Source organism: Electrophorus electricus, chromosome 26 (assembly GCF_013358815.1).
Source record: "Electrophorus electricus isolate fEleEle1 chromosome 26, fEleEle1.pri, whole genome shotgun sequence".
NCBI classification, from domain to species: Eukaryota; Metazoa; Chordata; class Actinopteri; order Gymnotiformes; family Gymnotidae; genus Electrophorus; species Electrophorus electricus.
Window position 1 is genome coordinate 8,354,715 of NC_049560.1, and position 21,032 is coordinate 8,375,746.

At 43.9% G+C, this 21,032-nt stretch overlaps 1 protein-coding gene across 1 annotated transcript in view; it reads left to right on the forward strand.

The window, feature by feature from the left end:
- Nucleotides 1-21,032, forward strand: part of kcnh1b (potassium voltage-gated channel, subfamily H (eag-related), member 1b) — a 33,297-nt gene extending 12,265 nt beyond the window's left edge. Inside the window, exons 8-11 of the mRNA XM_026996407.2 lie at nt 3,275-3,474; nt 5,697-5,949; nt 7,721-7,917; nt 18,270-21,032. Of these exons, the coding sequence (XP_026852208.2) occupies nt 3,275-3,474; nt 5,697-5,949; nt 7,721-7,917; nt 18,270-19,118 (1,499 nt within the window). The 3' untranslated portion in view covers nt 19,119-21,032. The remainder of the gene's footprint in view (nt 1-3,274; nt 3,475-5,696; nt 5,950-7,720; nt 7,918-18,269) is intronic.

Genomic DNA, 21,032 nt, shown 5'->3' on the forward strand with positions numbered 1-21,032 from the left:
TTCAAATGCATGGCTGCACCTCAGTGTGCTTAGGCTAGCAAGACTGCTAGTGCAATCAGTACTTCATAGTAAATGGGAAACCTGGAGAGCCTATTATAGTGGTCATCTGTTCTGTGTAAAACAGTGCACTTCGGAAAGGCTGCTCTCTGTAACCAAGCATACAGCATGAGACACCTGAGGCCTGTTTCTGTTTCTCACTGATAGATCAGATCACAACACAACGCATAAGCAACACAAATTGCTTTGAATCCCAAGGGAGCACACATACTGCCATGATGATAAATATGTATGTCACTCTGTCTAAGAGTGCCAAATCCTGTTAAAGAATGAAATGCTGTTTAGGTGTGCTGTTGTGTCTGCTTCAGAAACAGTCTATGTGGCCTGGATTCCCAGTAACCACCTAATCAACCCCCCCCCCCCCCCCCCCCCCCCCAGTAATTGTAAGCCAGTGTTACTGTGTGTGGGCCCAGCCAGTCACACGTGCACATGTTCCAGTGAATTTCTCCAGTCAGCTGCTCCGTGCTGCATCTGCGAGTGAGACGATGCAGGCCCAGAATGGTGGGTGAATGCGTGCACCCCGCCCTGCCTGAGACACTGGTCGACCTGGAGCAGCAGCCTTGCTGGGCACTAAATCAGGAGCCAGGCTGACGTGCTCCTCTGCAGCCTATTGAGAGAGATGCTACAGGCTTTCATTTGAATTTTATCCCAGTCTTACTGTGGAAGCACACATGTCATTCTGATAAGGCACAGACTTTACAGGATGTTATTATTTGTTTGCTTATTGTCATTCCAGCAAAATGTTTCCAGTATGACAGCATGTGGATTCCTGGTAGAGCTTTGTGGAGTATTGGTGTATGTGTCTATGTGGAGTATTGGTATACGTGTCTTTGTAGAGTGTTGGTGTATGTGTCTTTGTGGGGTATTGGTGTATGTGTCTTTGTGCAGTATTGGTGTACGTGTCTTTGTGGAGTATTGGTGTACGTGTCTTTGTGGAGTATTGGTGTACGTGTCTTTGTGGGGTATTGGTATACGTGTCTTTGCAGAGCCTCTTGGATCTGCTTCCAGACTGGAACTGAAGGACTCCTCACTTCACCATTCAGTCAACCGTGCACTTTACAACCATGCCTGTCAACTTTAATTTCCACTCCCACATAAGACACCACACAACACATCCAAACTAGGAGGAAGGACTGACTAATCATGCATAATGAACCATAACGACCTCTCTGTATATTTGGAGAAGTAGGTGATAAATAACAAGAGTTAGCAGGTGTTATCTAAGAAAACCTTAAACCCTTACCTAATAAAAACATAGATTTCAGGTCTGATCTCTGAATATTTACCACTGCACCAGTCTCATCCTGCTGGGAAATTATAATTTAATGTATTCATGAAATCAGACTGTAAGACATGGGCCAGGTAATCAGACTCCAAGACTTGGGCCAGACTGGAATCAGATGAAAATACAACTAGACACAAATGGCTTGAGTTAGTTGCAGTGAGTCTCGGCACAGAACGGTCTCGCCACAGAGCAGATTTGCCACATGTAGACTTGGTGCAGGGCAGCGTTTAGGGTGGAATGTCCTCAGAGCTGAGGGACACCAGTGATTATCAGGGAATGGTGGCACTGGATTGAACACGTCACACCCATTATGGTCGGAGCGTTGGTCATCACCCATGCACTCAGGTGTTTCTTCACTGTACGTCTAATGATGCTGTTTATAGATCATGTCTGGCCATGATGGCTGTATCTAGTTTTATGCCAGGAGAGAACCTGTCCTCGGACTGACTGCCTGCTGTGTTGTTCCATTAATTCCACACTGTGACTAACAGAGAAATACATTCCTTTTGGTCAGCCACCACTGGCAAGCCTTTCTATTGTGTTGTCAGTATTGTGCTGTGTTGTGTAGAACTGTACTGTGTTGTGCTGTGTTGAGCTGTATTATGTTGTGTTGCTTTGTGTTGTGCTAAGTTGTGCTGCGTTGTGTTGTTATGCTATGTTTGTTGTGCTGTGTTGTCTTGAGTAGAGCTGTATTGTGTCGTGTTAAGTTGTGCTGTGTTGCGTTGTTCTGCTACGTTAGGTTGTGCTGGTCTGTGTTGTGCTGTGTTGAGCTGTGCTGTGCTGTGCTTTGTTGTGTTGTGTTGTGTTGTGTAGAGCTGTGTAGAGCTGTGTTGTGTTGTGCTAAGTTGTGCTGTGTTACGTTGTTATGCTATGTTGTGTTGTGCTGGGCTGTGTTGTGCTGTGTTGAGCTGTGCTGTGCTGTGCTGTGTTGTGTTGTGCTGTGTTTTGTAGATCTGAGTTGTGATGTGCTGTGTTGCGTTGTGTGGTGCTACATTGTGCTGTGTTGTGTTGAGTTGTGTAGAGCTGTATTGTGTTGTGTTGTGTAGAGCTGAGTTGTGATGTGCTGTGTTGCGTTGTGTTGTACTACATTGTGCTGTGTTGTGTAGAGCTGAGTTGTGATGTGCTGTGTTGCATTGTGTTATGCTACATTGTGCTGTGTTGCATTGTTGTGTTGTGTTGTGCTGCGTTGCATTGTGTAGAGCTGTACTGTGTTGTATAGAGCTGAGTTGTGATTTGCTGTGTTGCGTTGTGTTGTGCTACATTGTGCTGTGTTGTGTTTTGCTGCGTTGTGTTGTGTTGTGCTGAGCTGTGTGACTCCAATGCTCTGCAGTAGTGAGGAAAATGAGGAAGATGAGGAAGACTCCAGGCCAGGAGCAGGTGAAGGATTGGAGTGGAGAAACGTAACTGGGTGTCCACTCCATTAAAGCAGGGTAGACATCACGATTCACTTCACCTGAAATTGGATTCCGCAGTGTCATCTGTCTCTAGTACTGGCAGAGATAGAATGGATCTGTATCACCTTTGGTGGAGAGAAGCACACCTGAAGGGGACTGAGCATGGCACGGCTGTGAAAAAGTGCTGAGTCAGGGAGGCTGGTAGTAGCATGAGATCAGCTCTGGACACGTGATCCCGCTACTACGATTGCAGACAGGGGACAGAGAAACTCACATGAGTGTCTGACAGTATTTGTTGTAGAGAGCTGTGACTAAACTCTAAACTCTGTGCTTTTTGCAATATACAAACTCGCTTAATAAAAATGTTATTTTGACAGTTTTAATAATCTCTCGAGTCTTAATTGATGCTTAACTCTTCATTATTATTAATATTTTTTTCATTTACATGCTATCAGAAGCAGATTTATAAATGAGTTTGTGCTTTATGTTAAAATGGCCGTGCCTACAATCTCTTAATCTTGTTTATGTGTCTTTCCAGCTCTTCTGTACGCCACCATCTTCGGTAACGTGACCACCATCTTTCAGCAGATGTACGCTAATACTAACCGCTACCACGAGATGCTGAACAGCGTTCGAGACTTCCTGAAGCTCTACCAAGTCCCTAAGGGCCTGAGCGAGAGAGTCATGGACTACATCGCATCCACGTGGTCCATGTCCAGGGGAATCGACACTGACAAGGTACCTGGCGCTCAGGAGACGCAGATGCTTAGACATTCACAGACATTCATCTGTTAGCAAGGAGGCTCCGCTCACTCTGAAGATCATGTGGGGTCATTTGTTCTCTCTTTGTAATCACAGCCGTAGCATAGTGACAAATGTGCTTTACCTGTTCAGGATCACGCCTAGAATTCTATGTAAGACTGTCAAAGCTTCTGAATATTATGTCATGCTTTCAGATATTCTTTCAGGATGGCTTCAGTACTAACGGAGGATTATAAACCAATCTGAGTATAAGACATATCCATCAATCTTGATCCTTGACTGCAAAATATCAAAAAGTGATGGGTTATCTGAGACACTGCTGAGGTGAAGGGATGGTGTTAGGGTTATCAGAGACACTAGGGAGGTAAAAGGTTAGGTTTAGGGTTATCAGAGACACTAGGGAGGTAAAAGGTTAGGTTTAGGGTTATCAGAGACACTAGGGAGGTAAAAGGTTAGGTTTAGGGTTATCAGAGACACTAGGGAGGTAAAAGGTTAGGTTTAGGGTTATCAGAGACACTAGGGAGGTAAAAGGTTAGGTTTAGGGTTATCAGAGACACTAGGGAGGTAAAAGGTTAGGTTTAGGGTTATCAGAGACACTAGGGAGGTAAAAGGTTAGGTTTAGGGTTATCAGAGACACTAGGGAGGTAAAAGGTTAGGGTTAGGGTTATCAGAGACACTAGGGAGGTAAAAGGTTAGGTTTAGGGTTATCAGAGACACTAGGGAGGTAAAAGGTTAGGTTTAGGGTTATCAGAGACACTAGGGAGGTAAAAGGTTAGGGTTAGGGTTATCAGACACTGTGGAGGTGAAAGGTTGGGGTTAGAGTTATCAGAGACACTGTGGAGGTGAAGGGTTAGGGTTAGGGTTATCAGACACTGTGGAGGTGAAGGGTTAGGGTTAGGGTTATCAGACACTGTGGAGGTGAAGGGTTAGGGTTAGGGTTATCAGACACTGTGGAGGTGAAAGGTTGGGGTTAGAGTTATCAGAGACACTGTGGAGGTGAAGGGTTAGGTTTAGGGTTATCAGAGACACTGTGGAGGTGAAGGGTTAGGGTTAGGGTTATCAGACACTGTGGAGGTGAAGGGTTAGGGTTAGGGTTATCAGAGACACTGTGGAGGTGAAGGGTTAGGGTTAGGGTTATCAGACACTGTGGAGGTGAAGGGTTAGGGTTAGGGTTATCAGAGACACTGTGGAGGTGAAGGGTTAGGGTTAGGGTTATCAGACACTGTGGAGGTGAAGGGTTAGGTTTAGGGTTATCAGACACTGTGGAGGTGAAGGGTTAGGGTTAGGGTTATCAGAGACACTGTGGAGGTGAAGGGTTAGGTTTAGGGTTATCAGAGACACTGTGGAGGTGAAGGGTTAGGGTTAGGGTTATCAGAGACACTGTGGAGGTGAAGGGTTAGGGTTAGGGTTATCAGACACTGTGGAGGTGAAGGGTTAGGTTTAGGGTTATCAGACACTGTGGAGGTGAAGGGTTAGGGTTAGGGTTATCAGACACTGTGGAGGTGAAGGGTTAGGTTTAGGGTTATCAGACACTGTGGAGGTGAAGGGTTAGGTTTAGGGTTATCAGAGACACTGTGGAGGTGAAGGGTTAGGTTTAGGGTTATCAGAGACACTAGGGAGGTAAAAGGTTAGGTTTAGGGTTATCAGAGACACTAGGGAGGTAAAAGGTTAGGGTTAGGGTTATCAGACACTGTGGAGGTGAAGGGTTAGGTTTAGGGTTATCAGAGACACTGTGGAGGTGAAGGGTTAGGGTTAGGGTTATCAGACACTGTGGAGGTGAAGGGTTAGGTTTAGGGTTATCAGACACTGTGGAGGTGAAGGGTTAGGTTTAGGGTTATCAGAGACACTGTGGAGGTGAAGGGTTAGGGTTAGGGTTATCAGACACTGGAGGTGAAGGGTTAGGGTTAGGGTTATCAGACACTGTGGAGGTGAAGGGTTAGGGTTAGGGTTATCAGAGACACTGTGGAGATGAAGGGTTAGGGTTAGGGTTATCAGACACTGTGGAGGTGAAGGGTTAGGGTTAGGGTTATCAGAGACACTGTGGAGATGAAGGGTTAGGTTTAGGGTTATCAGACACTGTGGAGATGAAGGGTTAGGGTTAGGGTTATCAGAGACACTGTGGAGGTGAAGGGTTAGGGTTAAGGTTATCAGACACTGTGGAGGTAAAGTATGTTTTTTCTTCCTCATTTTTCTTTCAGGTGTTGCACATCTGCCCAAAGGACATGCGTGCGGATATTTGTGTCCACCTCAACAGGAAGGTGTTCAAAGAGCATCCTGCCTTCCGCCTGGCCAGTGATGGCTGTTTGAGAGCCTTAGCCATGGAGTTCCAGACCATCCACAGCGCTCCAGGGGACCTCATCTACCATGCCGGTGAAAGCGTGGACAGCCTCTGCTTCGTGGTGTCTGGATCCCTGGAAGTCATTCAGGACGATGAGGTGGTGGCCATTTTGGGTGAGTTCAGTTATTTTGAAGTGATTACATGCTAAACATCGCATCTTTGACTGTTGGTGCAACTGCTGGATGGTCCACCCAGTGTCTCGAATCATCTTGTGGACTTCTGAGCAGTTCACCTTCCCATAAGCACTGTGCCATAACCGTTGCAAGGTGCCATAACCGTTTAATATATGTTACTCTGCCTTGCAGACTGCTAGTTGTGGCATTTTCAGCAAGGTATCCCCCACTAGTATACTAATGCTAATTTTAGTTTTATCCTGGAACACTTGAAACAAACTCATGTCCTGTGGCCTAGATTTGAACCAGGAAGCTGTTCTATTTGGTGGTTGCGTAAACTGGCCCAGTCTACCAATCAGCATCTGAGAATTAGAGAAACATGGTAATCTATACCCCTTCTGAACCCTCCGATGGGAAGGAAGGCTTTGTGTTTGGATTTCACACTTTTCTTCATGGTTGAATGACTTACATCGCTGACCCTCCCAGGGGCCCAGACAGCCGCCTGGAATCAGACTCATTACTGAACCCATTTGTTCTTTATTAAATCGAAAGCATGAGATTAAACTTCTTAACAGGATCTCTGGAAGAACAGGTCTCTGAGACTCGTGACTCTGCCTGTGTTGTCTGGAGTCAAAAGGCTCATGTATGCAATCCTCTGAGAGTCGCTTCCTGTTGGTAGATTAGTGGTAGTTTTGTGCGGTGTAACTGAAATGGTGGACAGAACACTAAAACGAGCTCACGAGCCCCCGAAGTTCATGGCTGGGGTCGTGTGCCTCTGTCCCTTTTTCCTGTATCCAGGACCCCTGTGCAGCACAGGACCCAGCAGGGTTATTACCCCATCACTGCTCCCTGACAAACGGGTTGACATCGTGGGTGAAGATGAATGCTGTATGCTGCTAAGCGGGATGTGGCACCGATGTTAATTTTTCATGTTGTGCGAACCCGGCGTTTAGGCGCGTCCAAAAATGAACATGTCTTTCTCTCTACGGAACAAACAGCCTTTTATCACAGCAGACTCGACAGCTGAATATCCTTTTCTCCTCCGGGAATCCTTTATTCCTCTGACAGCTCTAGATTTGCATTGTCACACATGCATCGCCGTCTTTTGCTAAATCCGTACACGCTCTCCCTCCTGCGGCTCCGGTCGGAGCTGGGTGTGCAGGGGACTGGAGTCGCAGGTTCGTACACAGAAGGCTGCGCCCTTGTTAGTCACATGGTGAGCATGTTGTGGTGGTGCGCATAGTTACTGCGTGGACTGTTTACAGTGCGGGGAGTCCACTGAAGGAAGAGTAGAACTTCATCAATCAACAAAAGTCCTTACTGGCTAAGTAAACCAGTGCAATGTACCCAAAGTCTACTTATGGACTATTGGGACGAAAACTATGCTGTAAATATTATTTAAGCAATGTCGATTGAAGTAAAAAGATTGTGTGATTTTGTGTACTTGTTTCCATTCTTGTTCTGGATGTTTGTAATGTTGACACATAATACAAGACCACGTGACAATTCAGTTTACACTTACCAATGTTCACAAGGTTGCATTGTTTGTTTTGCATTTTATCAGTGAAGTTGTTCCATTTTAATCACATTCATAAACATGAGCTCACTTATTTTAATCTCATTTATAAACATGAGCTCACTTATTTTAATCTCATTTATAAACCTGAACTGACTTTAACGTACATGACGTTTTTCATGATGCATAATGCTGGACTTATGCATGAAGGTAATGGATTGAATCTCTCTCTGTCACTCTCTCTGTCTGTTTCAGGAAAAGGTGATGTATTTGGAGATGTATTCTGGAAGGAACTGAATTTAGCACAGTCCTGTGCTAATGTTCGGGCACTAACCTACTGTGATCTTCACATCATCAAGCGCGATGCTTTACAGAAAGTTCTGGAATTCTACATCGCCTTCTCGAACCACTTCTCACGGAACCTGGTGCTCACCTACAACCTGAGGAAGAGGGTGAGTGGAGGTAGCATCGATCAGTGTGTTCACAGACCCGCGTCACTGTTCATTAACAGTAATCAGATCCAATTACGTGCCATTCTCACAGCCCTCTGCACGGACTTTATGTTGCTTTATTGTCTACTAGTTCTACTCAACACTGAACTGATTACAGTAAAGAATGTCGGGTGTGGTCGACACAGTAAAGAATACCAGATGTGGTCTATATAATAGTCATATGAATGCGAACCTCGTCGGCCAGGCTCAGCATCAGGGCTTGTGCTTTAATGGCTATAGCTGAAGTGACTTTTGTGTTCCTTTTCTTTGAGAAAGCACTTTTTCCAGTGAGGTTATTTTAACAATGAGCAGTGAACTGGAGAGCCCAGCTGGTTTGGTGTGTGTGAGGGTGAGCGGGGTGTTAGCACTGCAGAACTGGGGAGTGTGACCGGTTTGGTGTGTGTGAGGGTGAGCGGGGTGTTAGCACTGCAGAACTGGATAGTGCGACCGGTTTGGTGTGTGTGAGGCTGAGCTGGGTGTTAATGCTGCAGAACTACGATGCCTCACTTATCTTAACGGTTCTGTGTCACAGTGTGTTATGTATAGTTATTGAAACACCAGAATGTAATTTTAATGACAGAATTTATAAATGACAAGATTTATATTGAGAATTTAATCTGATAAACAAACAAATCCTGTTTCTCAGAACTCAAGGACGTTTTTAGTTCAGCTGGAGTCTTAGCTGCTGCTACAGCAGGGCGATAGTCACGTCCAGACAGAACTGATCAATCTGGAGTGAAATTAATGAAGTGGTGAATTTTCAGCCAGTCATGGGGTCCTGAGGTGGCATTTATAAAAGCAGCTTCTGATTTCACTCTTCCATTTTTACTCTGGAGTGGAAAAAAACATGAATGAAAAGAACACCCCACCTTTCTTTTCCATTGAAAAGTGGGAGCTTATGTTCACTGGTGGTTTAGTGGGTTTTTTTGTTAGGCTACCATGTAGTTTACATTGTTGAGGTTTTTTTTTTTTTTTTGCTATGTGCTGTTTAGTCTGCTGTATGATACATCTATCTGTAATGTCCTTAAGTTTCCTGAAAGGTTATTATATTATTAGGTTATTAGAAATGCAATTTATTATTAGAAATGCAATGTATCATTATTATTATTATTATTAGAAATGCAAATTATTACTATAAAAATAATGTATTATTATGAGAAATGATGAGAAACAATGTATCATTATTATTGTTATTATAAATGTAATTTATTATTATTATTATTATGAATGTAATGTATTACTATTACAAAAAGCATTCACAGACCTCTAAGTAGAGAACTACTACTATTACCCTTCATATTTCTATTTGTTGTATTTGTAATTAAGTTGTATATGTGACCTCTAACTGTGTTGGAGGGAGGGAGAGGGAACAAGAGATTGCTAAAAAAATTTATGTGTGGGCTCAGTTTAAGGTTTTATTGACCCTATAAGGGTAATTTAATTTAAAATTAAATTAAAAGTTAAAAAGTTAAAATGGTCCTTTAAGGAAGAGACTGAAGATCTGATACAACCCAGTCGCCCAGTATCTTCATTATGGTGATAGGCCAGCTGATAAACCAGCTGATAGACCAGCTGATAGACCGTGTGATAGACCAGCTGATAGACCAGCTGATAGACCGTGTGATAGACCAGCTGATAGACCGTGTGATAGACCAGCTGATAGACCAGCTGATAGACCGTGTGATAGACCAGCTGATAGACCAGCTGATAGACCGTGTGATAGACCAGCTGATAGACCGTGTGATAGACCAGCTGATAGACCAGCTGATAGACCGTGTGATAGACCAGCTGATAGACCGTGTGATAGACCAGCTGATAGACCAGCTGATAGACCGTGTGATAGACCAGCTGATAGACCGTGTGATAGACCAGCTGATAGACCAGCTGATAGACCGTGTGATAGACCAGCTGATAGACCGTGTGATAGACCAGCTGATAGACCAGCTGATAGACCGTGTGATAGACCAGCTGATAGACCGTGTGATAGACCAGCTGATAGACCAGCTGATAGACCAGCTGATAGACCGTGTGATAGCCCAGCTGATAGACCAGCTGATAGACCGTGTGATAGACCAGCTGATAGACCGTGTGATAGACCGTGTGATAGACCAGCTGATAGACCGTGTGATAGACCAGCTGATAGTCCAGCTGATAGACCGTGTGATAGACCAGCTGATAGACCGTGTGATAGACCGTGTGATAGACCAGCTGATAGACCGTGTGATAGACCGTGTGATAGACCAGCTGATAGACCGTGTGATAGACCAGCTGATAGTCCAGCTGATAGACCGTGTGATAGACCAGCTGATAGACCAGCTGATAGACCAGCTTATAGACTGTGTGATAGGCCAGGCAATAGACCAGGTAATATACCAGGTAATAGACACTGAGGCCTTTAATAGATATACTGTATGTGGAGACACAGACCATTTCCCTGCCCCGAGAAAGGTGTAATTTCCAAAAAGTTAGTGGACAAAGCAAACATCGCCCTGTTGTGATTCCACTGTGTTTACCAATCGAAGCGCAGAACTCTGTACAGGAACAAGGATCACGGCCTTCAGACGTCTGCCCAGCTGCACAGATCTGTACACTGTAGAGTATTGATTATTAGTATCGATTATTAGTATCCATTATCGGCATCCCCTGCCGCTGAGCAGTAGAAAGAGGAGCCCTACCTTTACCGCTGAGGCTGAGTAATGACTCTGAAAGGCGCGTGTGTAATCACTAATTGACCTTTGCTTTCACCTTACAAGGATCCCATTACCAAGTCCACTAACTGCACTGTTTTTTCTCTTACTTTCTCGGACCTATTCTTCATCTTCTCCTCTTCCTCATTTCGCTTTCTCGCTGTTGACTCTTACTGCTTCTCATTTGTCTTTCTCCCTCTCAGCTTTTGCTTTTCTCTGCTTTCTTCATTCTCTCCTCAAGAGTTATCGCATCCTTTCTTCACTTCTCAGCCTCTCTTAGTCTGTCCAGGGCTCTTTGTCCATTAAGGCCTTTTGATGAGTCAGGGGCTGGTCCAGTGTGCAGCGTTCAGCCCAGCGGGTCGTTGGTGACACTGATGGGCCTGTGTGCTCAGACTACTAAAGCGAGTCCTTGCAGTATTATACACGACTCTCTCTTCCTTCTCTCCTCCCCAGCCTTTAGGGTTTGGACACACCTGGGAGATGTGAAGTGTATGTTGGGATTTAAAATACTGGAACATCCAAAGTGATTAGCAAATTCAAACTTCACTGCCAAGCAACTTTATTACATTTCTGTTTACTGCATTTAGCAAGCACTCTGGTCCAGAGTGACATACAACAGCGCTATTATTTTGTGTTTTTGATGTAAATATAATTTCACTGTGACTGTAGTATGTGCTGTCATGTCACCACTTTTTTCAGTTAAAAGACCTGAGATTTTATTTTTTAAATAGGCAGAGACAAGTTATTTACACACAAGTACATTGTGTGCACAACTATTAGGCAAGAGAGTATTTTGATCGTATCATCATTCTGATGCATATTTTCCAGCTCCGAGCTGTATAAACTTGAATGCTTATTGGATTTAAGCATCAGGTGATGTGCATTGGTGTGATGAGGGAGGGTGTGGCCTAAGGAGATCAACACCCTTTATCAAGGTGTGCAGAATTATAAGGCAAAATGGGCCAAAAAAGAGCTTTAACTGACTCTGAAAGGTCAACAATTGTAAAAAGTCTTTCAGAGGCATGCAGCATTCTCAAAATTGCTAAGATACTCGGGCGTGATCGCAGAACCATGTTGAGAAAAAGGCAAAAAATAACTACCAAAGATTTGAGAAGATTCAAACGTGACGCGACCAGGAACCCATTTTCCTCCAGCACTGTCATATTCCAGACCTGCAACCTACCTGGAGTGCCCAGAAGTACAAGGTGTTCACAGCCAAGGTAAGGAAGGCTGAAACCTGAACACCACTGAACAAGACACATAAGGTGAAACGTCAAGACTGGGCCAAGCAATATCTGAAGACAGATTTTTCAAAGGTTTTATGGACTGCTGAGAAGAGTGTGACTCTTGACAAACCAGATGGATGGGCCCGTGGCTGGATCAGTAACAGGCACAGAGCTCCACTTCGACTGAGACGCCAGCAAGAGGGAGGTGGGGTACTGCTGTGGGCTGGTATTACTGAAGATGAGTTAGTTGGACATTTTTTGGGTTGAAGATGGACTCAAAATCAACTTCCAAACCTACTGACAGTTTTTAGTAGACACCTTCTTGAAGAAGTCTGCATCTTTCAAGAAGTCCATGATTTTTAGGCAGGACAATGCTCCATCGCATGCATCGAAGTTCCCTACTGCTTGGCTAGCCAGTAAAGGCCTTAAAGATGAAAGAATAATGACATGGCCCTCTTCCTTACCTTACCTAAACCCTACTGAGAACTTGTGGGCCCTTCTTAAACGGGAGATTTATGGTGAAGGGAAACAGTACAGCTCTCTGAGCAGTCTCTGGGAGGCTGTGGTTGCTGCTGCACAAAAAGTTGGTCGTCAACAGATTAAGAAACTGACAGACTCCATGAATGGAAGACTTATGACTGTTATTGAAAACAAAGATGGCTACATTTGTCATTGATTTTTTTTTTTACTAAGAGTTGCCAAATAATTCCGCACTTTTACTGTCTTAAATACTCAGGTTTGAGGTTTATTAACATTTTGGAATGACTGAGAACACTGTTCAACAATAAAATGAATCCTCAAAAATAAACTTGCCTAATAATTTGCACACAATGTATTCTCAGTAGGAAAAAATCCTGACCAGAAGAACATGAAATATCAAGTTCAAGTTCAGTTTATTCGTCACATACATAGTCATACACAGTATAACGCGCAGTGAAATGGTGGAGAACTCGAGAACTCGAGAGAGTGCAGGATGGTTAGTAAAGGATTTACAGGAAAAGGTAGAAATATCTTGACTGTTTTATGACACCTGTAGCGTTTAGGTGAATCTGTTGGCTTACTTGGCAGTTCTCGGGCCTCTGGTGCGTATTTAAATGCTCTGAGCTTTCGTCACGTCAAGCCAGTCAGTCTGTAGGTAGCAACTCACTGATGATATAGTTGCATATTATAGCAAGGTTTTCATTATATTATAGCAAGCAATATAAGACTGTTACCTTATAGCATCTCCACTGATACTCCTGAAAGCCTTCATCCAATATTTGTTTAGACACGAGTAGAAAAATTGAAAACACTGAGCTTGCACTTCTATGCCTCCAGCTTCAGATGGGAAAAGCTGATGTGTCTTGTTTTCGTAAAATAACAATCCTGGGATTCAGTGATTCAGTGAGTCAGCAATTCAGTGAGTCAGTGATTCAGTGCTGAGGAGTAGAGGTACAAATATCGTTGCCTGAGGAAAAAATGAAAACAAATAAATATTCAGGAGTGAGTTCATTTGAAACATGATAGAAATGAACTTGCAGTTCTACTGAAAATGGAGCTAAATAATAATAAATCATGAGGAATATGATTCTGTAGTATTCACGTGATCACATGTGCTGGGCTGTAAGTTCTGCCTGCTATTACTTAAGTTCAGAAAGAGACAGTCCAAGTGAATGTCCAGGCGAATGTCCAGGTTGGCTATTCAGATCTGTCTCTAGTGAAATGTGTTGATTGTGTTGTTTGCCCCACAATCCTCTTAACCTCCAGAATAACATGTTTGTTTGTTATGTTTAATAGTGCCCTATCCGTGGCATGCTGGGTCACACCTACATGCTGGAAAATCAGATCATGGATTTATAAGTGGATCTTCTCAGGTCATACACTGCCGATACCTTCTGAGATCACTAAAGTCTGACAGGGTCCTTCTTCAGTAGGATCTGGTGATAAACAAGAACATGTCTACATGCACGAACAGGACACACCAGTCACTTGAGTGCAGAGGAACAGTTGCATCAAACATTACATCTTGGGTTTGAATTAATTTCTCTTCTGTTAGTTTTTAATTCCAGTGCAAATTTCCAGCAAAATTAAGAACATAATTTTCCATAAAGAAACAATGTCACCTTTTAGATGTCCCTGTGTCTTGTAGATATCCCCGTGTGTCTTTTAGATGTCCCTGAATGTCCTACTGGTTATTCGGTGTGAAACTGTCTGTAAGTAGGGGAGAGCAGCCTTCTGCTCTGACTGTACACTGGCTGTGGGAAGCTTCAGTGAGGTTCTCTCTCTGTGTAGCTCCAGCGTTATGTGGTGTGCTTTCACGGTTCAGGTGATGAATGATAACTCAGCTGTAAAACCTCCCAAAGACTCCGGGTCGGCCGAGGTACGAGGACGCCCGCGATGACAAATGGCCGGTATGGAGGACGCTGGTCCGGCTTGAGAACCCTCCGCAGGGAGGCGGTGAGGGCGACCCCGACGACATGGAGCAGGCTTGTCTGGGAACCTCGCATGGAAGTCTGAAAGGAGACCGGGATCCAGTATATCGCAACAAGGGAGCCAGCTCTGTTCCTCAGGGCCAAACCCCTCCCAGTCCACCAGGTAGTGAATTGAACCTCCCTATCTCCTGGAGTCCAGAGTGCAGCGTACTGCATATACTGGGGTGCCGTCATAATCAATAGGCTGAAATGGAGTGTCATCTGGAGAAGCCTCATCCAACGGACCAGGAAAAACAGGCTTGAGAAGAGATACATGAAATGATCTTGAGATACGGAAGTGTGCAGGTATGTTGAGTTGGTACATAACATCGTTGATGCGTCTGGCTATTTCAAAGGGACCGATATACTTGGGACCTTGTTTGCGACAGGAACCCGGCTTACGGAAGTCCCGCGTAGAGAGCCACACTCGGTCACCAGGTTGGTATACCAGGGTATCTCCTCTGTGTCTGTCTGCTATTTCCTTATATCTGTGTAGGGCTTGTTCAATTCGCTGGTGTGTCTCCTCCCATACCCTCTTGCTATGCTGCATCCACTCGTCCACAGCGGGGATATCAGTGGGGATATTGAAGTCCATGGAGCCATTGGGGGCTGATAACCTAGAACACACTCAAAATGTGTTAGGCTGGTGGAAGAACTAGTGAGCGAGTTTCGGGCCATTTCCGCCCATGGTAGGAACTCGGAACAGTCTGATGGATTGTTCATACAAAAACAAGAATAGCAAGAATAACGATCAATGGGCTTGGCAGGGGTTCAATCGTCAGTCTGTGTGTCATATATTCCAAATTCCGATGATCAGTGATAACTAGAAATGGACGATTAGCCCCCTTCAGCCAGTGTCTCCACTCCTCCAAGGCCAGTTTTATGGCCAATAGTTCCTGTTCTCCTATTTCATAATTCCATTCCGCCGGGGACAGTTTATGGGAAAATTATGCCACCGGGTTTGGAGTCATCGTGTCTCTGGGATAATACAGCCCATCATGTCTCTGGGATAATACAGCATTGACCTCTACCACAAACAAAATAGAAGGCTCAGGATGTCAAACTAGAGGAACAGTGAAGGGCTCTTTTAATCATCTAAAGGCTTGTTCTGCCTCTTGATTCCAACAAAGCTGGGTTGTTGGTCCTTTTAGGAGGGATGTGAGGGGACTGGCTATGCTACTGAAGTTCCTGATGAATCGGCAGTAGAAGTTTGCGAAGCCTAGGAAACTCTGGTGCTTCTTGACAGTAGTAGGCATGGGCCAGTGGAGAATGGCCTCTATCTTTTGGTTGTCCATTGTGACTCCACCATGGCAAACTACATATCCCAAGAAGGTCGTTGTAGTCAGATGGAATTCGCATTTCTCTCCCTTTGCATATAGTCCATTGTCCAGGAGAGTCTTCAAAACAGACCTTACACGTTGTATGTGGGTTTCCAGATCGGGTGAGTAGATGAGGATGTCATCTGTGTATGCAATCACGAATCTCCCTTCATATTCTTGAAGGATGTCATTAATGCAGGCTTGAAAGACAGATGGAGCTACACTGAGACCATAAGGCATTACTTTATACTCAAAGTGACCCCTAGTAGTAATGAAAGTGGTCTTCCACGCATCTCCTTTCTTTATAAGTACTAAGTTGTACGCGCTTCGGAGGTCTAATTTGGTGAAGTATTTGGCTTCTCTTCTCTTGAGCGGTAGTGGGCATATTTCTCGGATATCTGGTTTCGGCTGCGATATTTCACACATGGGCAAAGCCCTCCGTCCTTCTTCTTTACAAAGAAAAAGCCAGACACAAGGAGGGAAGTGGAAGGCTGAATGAGGCCTTGACTCAGTGCCTCGTCTATGTATGTCTCCATGGCTTTTTCTTCCTCCAGGGAGAGGGGATATATGTGGGCCTTGGGAAATACATCTCCCTCCAGGAATTCAATGAAACAATCACAAGGATGGTGAGGGGGTAACCAGGTGGCTCTCCTTAACCAGGTGGCTCTCCTGAACACCATAGCAAGGTCCTGATATTCTTGAGGAATATTGAGGCAGGGCTCTCTATAGTTGTTGAACATAGGTTAACTGTAGGGAATGTCAAACAATCTTTCTGACATTGAGACGACCAATAAGTAAATCTCCTTTTGTGGCCATGATATGCTCGGGTTATGTTGTTCTAACCATGGTAGACCTAGAATAACTGGGAAGGATGAGGCTCTTAGAACCAGAAACTAGATGAGTTCGTAGTGGAGTGCGCTTGTGCTGAGTTTGATGGGTGTAGTGCAGAGAGATATGGAACCAGCTCCTACTGGTGATCCATCCAAAACGGCCAGGCAAAGGCTCCATGAGGATGTCCAATACCTAAACCAGATGGGCATCTATGAAGTTACCCTCTGCTCCGGAGTCAATTAAGGCTGTAAACATGGAGGATGAGGTGAGAGATCTAACATAGACAGGCAATGTAAATACGTTAGCTACCATGTATTTTGTAGGTAATTCTACTACCTTGGCATGCGGTGTGGTGTTCATGACTTCTCTGTGGGTTCAGGACGCAGATCTGTCAGGTTTAAGATGACACTCCCTGAGAATGTGTCCCGAAGACCCACAGTAAAGGCAAGGTCCCTCCTGGAACTGGCGCCTCTGCTCCTCTTCAGTCAAGCGAGAGGAATTACATTGCATAGGTTCCACCATATTCTCTCGTCTAGGCTCTACTCTATTAACTGGAATCTGGTAGGTTGAACGAGGACCGCTGGCTCCACGTGGTCCCCGTTCCTAAAAGGAAACAGTCAAGACGGATAGCTAGAGCAATAAGCTAAACTAAATTGAGCTTGTCGTCCCAGCAAGCTAGCTCATGCAGTACCTCTGTATTAAGACCGTTATGGAAAGTGACAAGCAGAGCCCCATCGTTCCACCCACTACCAGCGGCAACAGTACAGAACTCACGGGCAGCTACAGATCGGTTGCCTTGGCGCAGTTTTGGGAGCATTTCCCTGCAGGCTCTCCCCTAACGTGGGTGATCGAAAAGCACTTTCAATCGCATGATGAAGTTTGTGGTCAGTGGTAGGTCAGTGATTACGGTACTTCACTTGTAATTTGAAGGCTCAAGCCCCACCACCGCCAAGCTGCCACTATTGGGCCCCTGAGCAAGGCCCTTAACCCTCAATTGCTCAAGTTGTACTCAGTCATAATTGCAAGTTGCTTTGGATAAAAGTGTCAGCTAAATGTTTGCACATTTTCCCAGAGAGCAGTACCCCAATATAACGCTTTATCTGAGAGACAAGAGGTAAGAACCGCAATCTGTGGCAACGGATGCCGGTGGTGGGGTGTACTAGGGAGTAGGATTCATCATTCGTAATCAAGACGCGAGTTCTCTGAGACACTGACTGAGTTCCAACATTTGTGTCTGTTGGTCTGCTTGCTTTTTGGCAATTGTGTCCATAGACCACGTGAAGCTCTTGAGTACATGCTGGTGTTGGCTACGTAGCTGTCCTTGGTTAGTAATAGCCTCTTTCAAAGCTTCCGAATCCGCCGTTTGCATGGTGGTGAAGTATACTGTGATGGGCCAGGTTAAAGTCAGACACTTCTGTATGTAAAATAGGAGTTTTATTGGTGCTCAACACAGTGGTGGATGACCAGATGACGAATAGCCTGCTGGGTAGTGTAGTGTACTAGGGGGTCGAGCGGTATGACACCTAGAGCATGAGGAAGAAACCTTGAGAGGAACCAAGACTCAAAGGGGGGGGGCTTTTCTCCTCTGGCCGACAATGATCACCACAATAATAACAATTTTAAGAGAAAAAAAATGTAAAAATGTCAAATTATTTTTACATTTGTTGTTTTGTTAATACCAAGTAAGCAAGCTTTGTACAAACCAACATGGCATATAAAAATTGTCCAACACATAATAAGACGCGTAAAATATCACAAGGTCTTTCCCTACTTTTATCCCACTCTGTTTCCCTCTTGCAGATCATCTTCCGCAAGATCAGTGACGTGAAGCGTGAGGAAGAGGAAATGCTGAAGAGGAAGGACGAAGCCCCTCTCAACCTTCCTCCAGACCATCCTGTTCGCCGCCTCTTCCAGCGCTTCCGACAGCAGAAGGAGGCGAGGCTGGCTTTGGAGCGAGCCAATCAGGGAGAAGTAGATGTGGAAAGAGGCTCTAGCCGCATGGAGAAGACTGTGGCCCCTGAGGTCAACCCGACCTCCAGCCTGCTCACAGTCACCGAGGGCCCCACCACAGCCATTGCTTCTTCTTCATCTGCCATCACTAATTCAAGGAATTCAAATCGAGTTAAACTTATGCCCCCTGATGGCTCCAGCACAAAGGAAGGAAGTAAATCTGCTGAACCGCCCAAGTCCAAACCCTGGGGTCGGTTTAAGGAGTCCACAGGTAAGTCAGATCTTTCCTGGAGCTCTGAATCCATGGAGACCCTCCCAGACAGGACTAAGTCACAAGATGAGCTTTCGTTGAAGAAGACAGACTCGTTTGACAGCGGCATCATTAAGAGTGACCTACGGTTGGATATTGTGGAGGAGGGCTCAGGACAGACCCCTCTGGACCGGAGCCCAGTGCAGGCCGAGGGCAGGCGAGCATTCAACCCCACTTCAGAACATAGTCTCCAGATGTCTGTCCTGGAACTGAAGCAGGAGCTGAGAGGAGACATACGCTCACTCCACAGACGCATGGCAGTGCTCGAGGGGCAGCTAGCCGAGATGCTAGCAGTGCTCAAAGCAAGAACGGCATCGGCATCGACACACCTGTTCGAGTTATCGCAACCTGAGTCGCCAGACTCAGACAAAGATACTGACATGTGCTAAGTGGTTGAATGGGGCATGACTTTAGTAGTAGGTCTCTAAGGGGACTGGGTCCAAGGACATATCATATGCTGATAAATCTCTGGGTGAGTCTTAAATGAGATAACTCACACTTACAGGAGGGTTTTTTAGAGGCAGGTATGAAAGTGATTTGCATAACTGACAGCCACACTGAGAATTTGCTGAATCTACGATGTGCTCTCCTAAAACACATCAAATGTTGACTTCCATTTTTTTATTGTCTTTATTTTTATTGGATTAAATGACTGTGGATATCGGATTGAATGGACTCTGCAAATGTACAACTGTTAGCGTCTGATTCTTTGTTCAGTCTGAGACACAGTTCTTCATTTAGTGTCTGATTCTTTGTTCAGTCTGAGACAGTTCTTCAGTTAGTGTCTGATTCTTTGTTCAGTCTGAGACACATTTCTTCTTCAGGTATAAGAGTTGTGAGGCCTGATTTATTGACTAAATCTGATTTATTGTATGGATCATAGTTAAGAAAATATCAGCCTGACATTATACAATTCAGAGATTATATCACATTGAATACAATAAGCATTTAAATTGCTGAAACTGAACTGAACAGGAAGTGAATTCAACTGCAAAAAAATCCACCAATTACAGGGCCAGATTTAAAGTCATGCAAAAACCATAGAATAATAGCATAGGTTGTATAATGGAATATAAACTAATCTAATCAAATCTATTTGTGAATGCATGTTATTAAAACTAATATTCTGACACTTTATGTCACAAACCCAAATATTTCCACCTGCAGCTCAGTGATGTGGACCATGTGGACACTAGTATGTCTACCTGGTAACAGCAACACATGTTCAACTTCACCTTGAACATCCTTTCATTTTCTGAAATACAGAATCATAACTAGGTGAATATATAGATTTTTATCATTTTAATATCAATACATTTATGACATGCTATTAATTGAAATGAATAAAAAATAATAAGATGTATAAGTAATACATTAACTATCATGTTTTTGAAGTGCATGTTCTTGTGGTAAGAACTGAAACTATGCCTGGATCAGGGTTAGCCTAGCCACGATAAATAAGCATGTGATTTGTAATCATGGATCAGGGTTAGCCTAGCCACAGTGTGACTTGTAATTATGTTCTTATTTCTCAATATTAACATACTTATTTTCCTATTTTTTTTCCTAAAGTACATTTTTATCATGGTTCTGTGTGCTTTCATAACGTGTTCTATTTTATTTTTTAGTATTAAGGTGTTAAATGAATTTGCCATGTATAATAATTACTAGCTATAAAAAGAGTTCATTTCTAAGGAAGAACAGCTAATTTGCACTTAAACATACGGTCAGTGTCTTTACTGGGTGGTGCCCGTCTACTGCACACCTTAATGTCTTCTCTGTTATGGTATTACTTATGATTAATTATTTATGAATTATGCTAATTATTAAGCTAATTATGATATGATCAGCCAAACAAAGTGTGGTGGTAAAACCATGAGTTTGAGCAGGACAGTGTCTCTACAGTTTTGAGTCGGAGAAATTGTGATTTAAACAATAATCTTTAAGAAGGTCACATACAATTAAGAAAAACTACATTTCAGTTTTCATCTGCAGTAAATCTTTTTTTTAAATTTCAAATTTAAGCCAGACTGAAATATCCAGAGTGACCTACATTTTTCAGCACAGATAACACTCAACATTTTGTAGTCACCGTAGATTGTATTTCAATTTCCAAACATTTCTTGTTAAACTCTGTACATATTTTGTAAAAAGCCCAAAACAGCCAAGTTGCACTTATGTTTGTTCTTGATATTAATTACAAAAAATGTATGGTAACTATAAATACAAGATCTTATACCTGAAATATTTAATGTTCTACACTATATTGCCAAAAGTATTCACTTACTCATCTAAGTCATTGA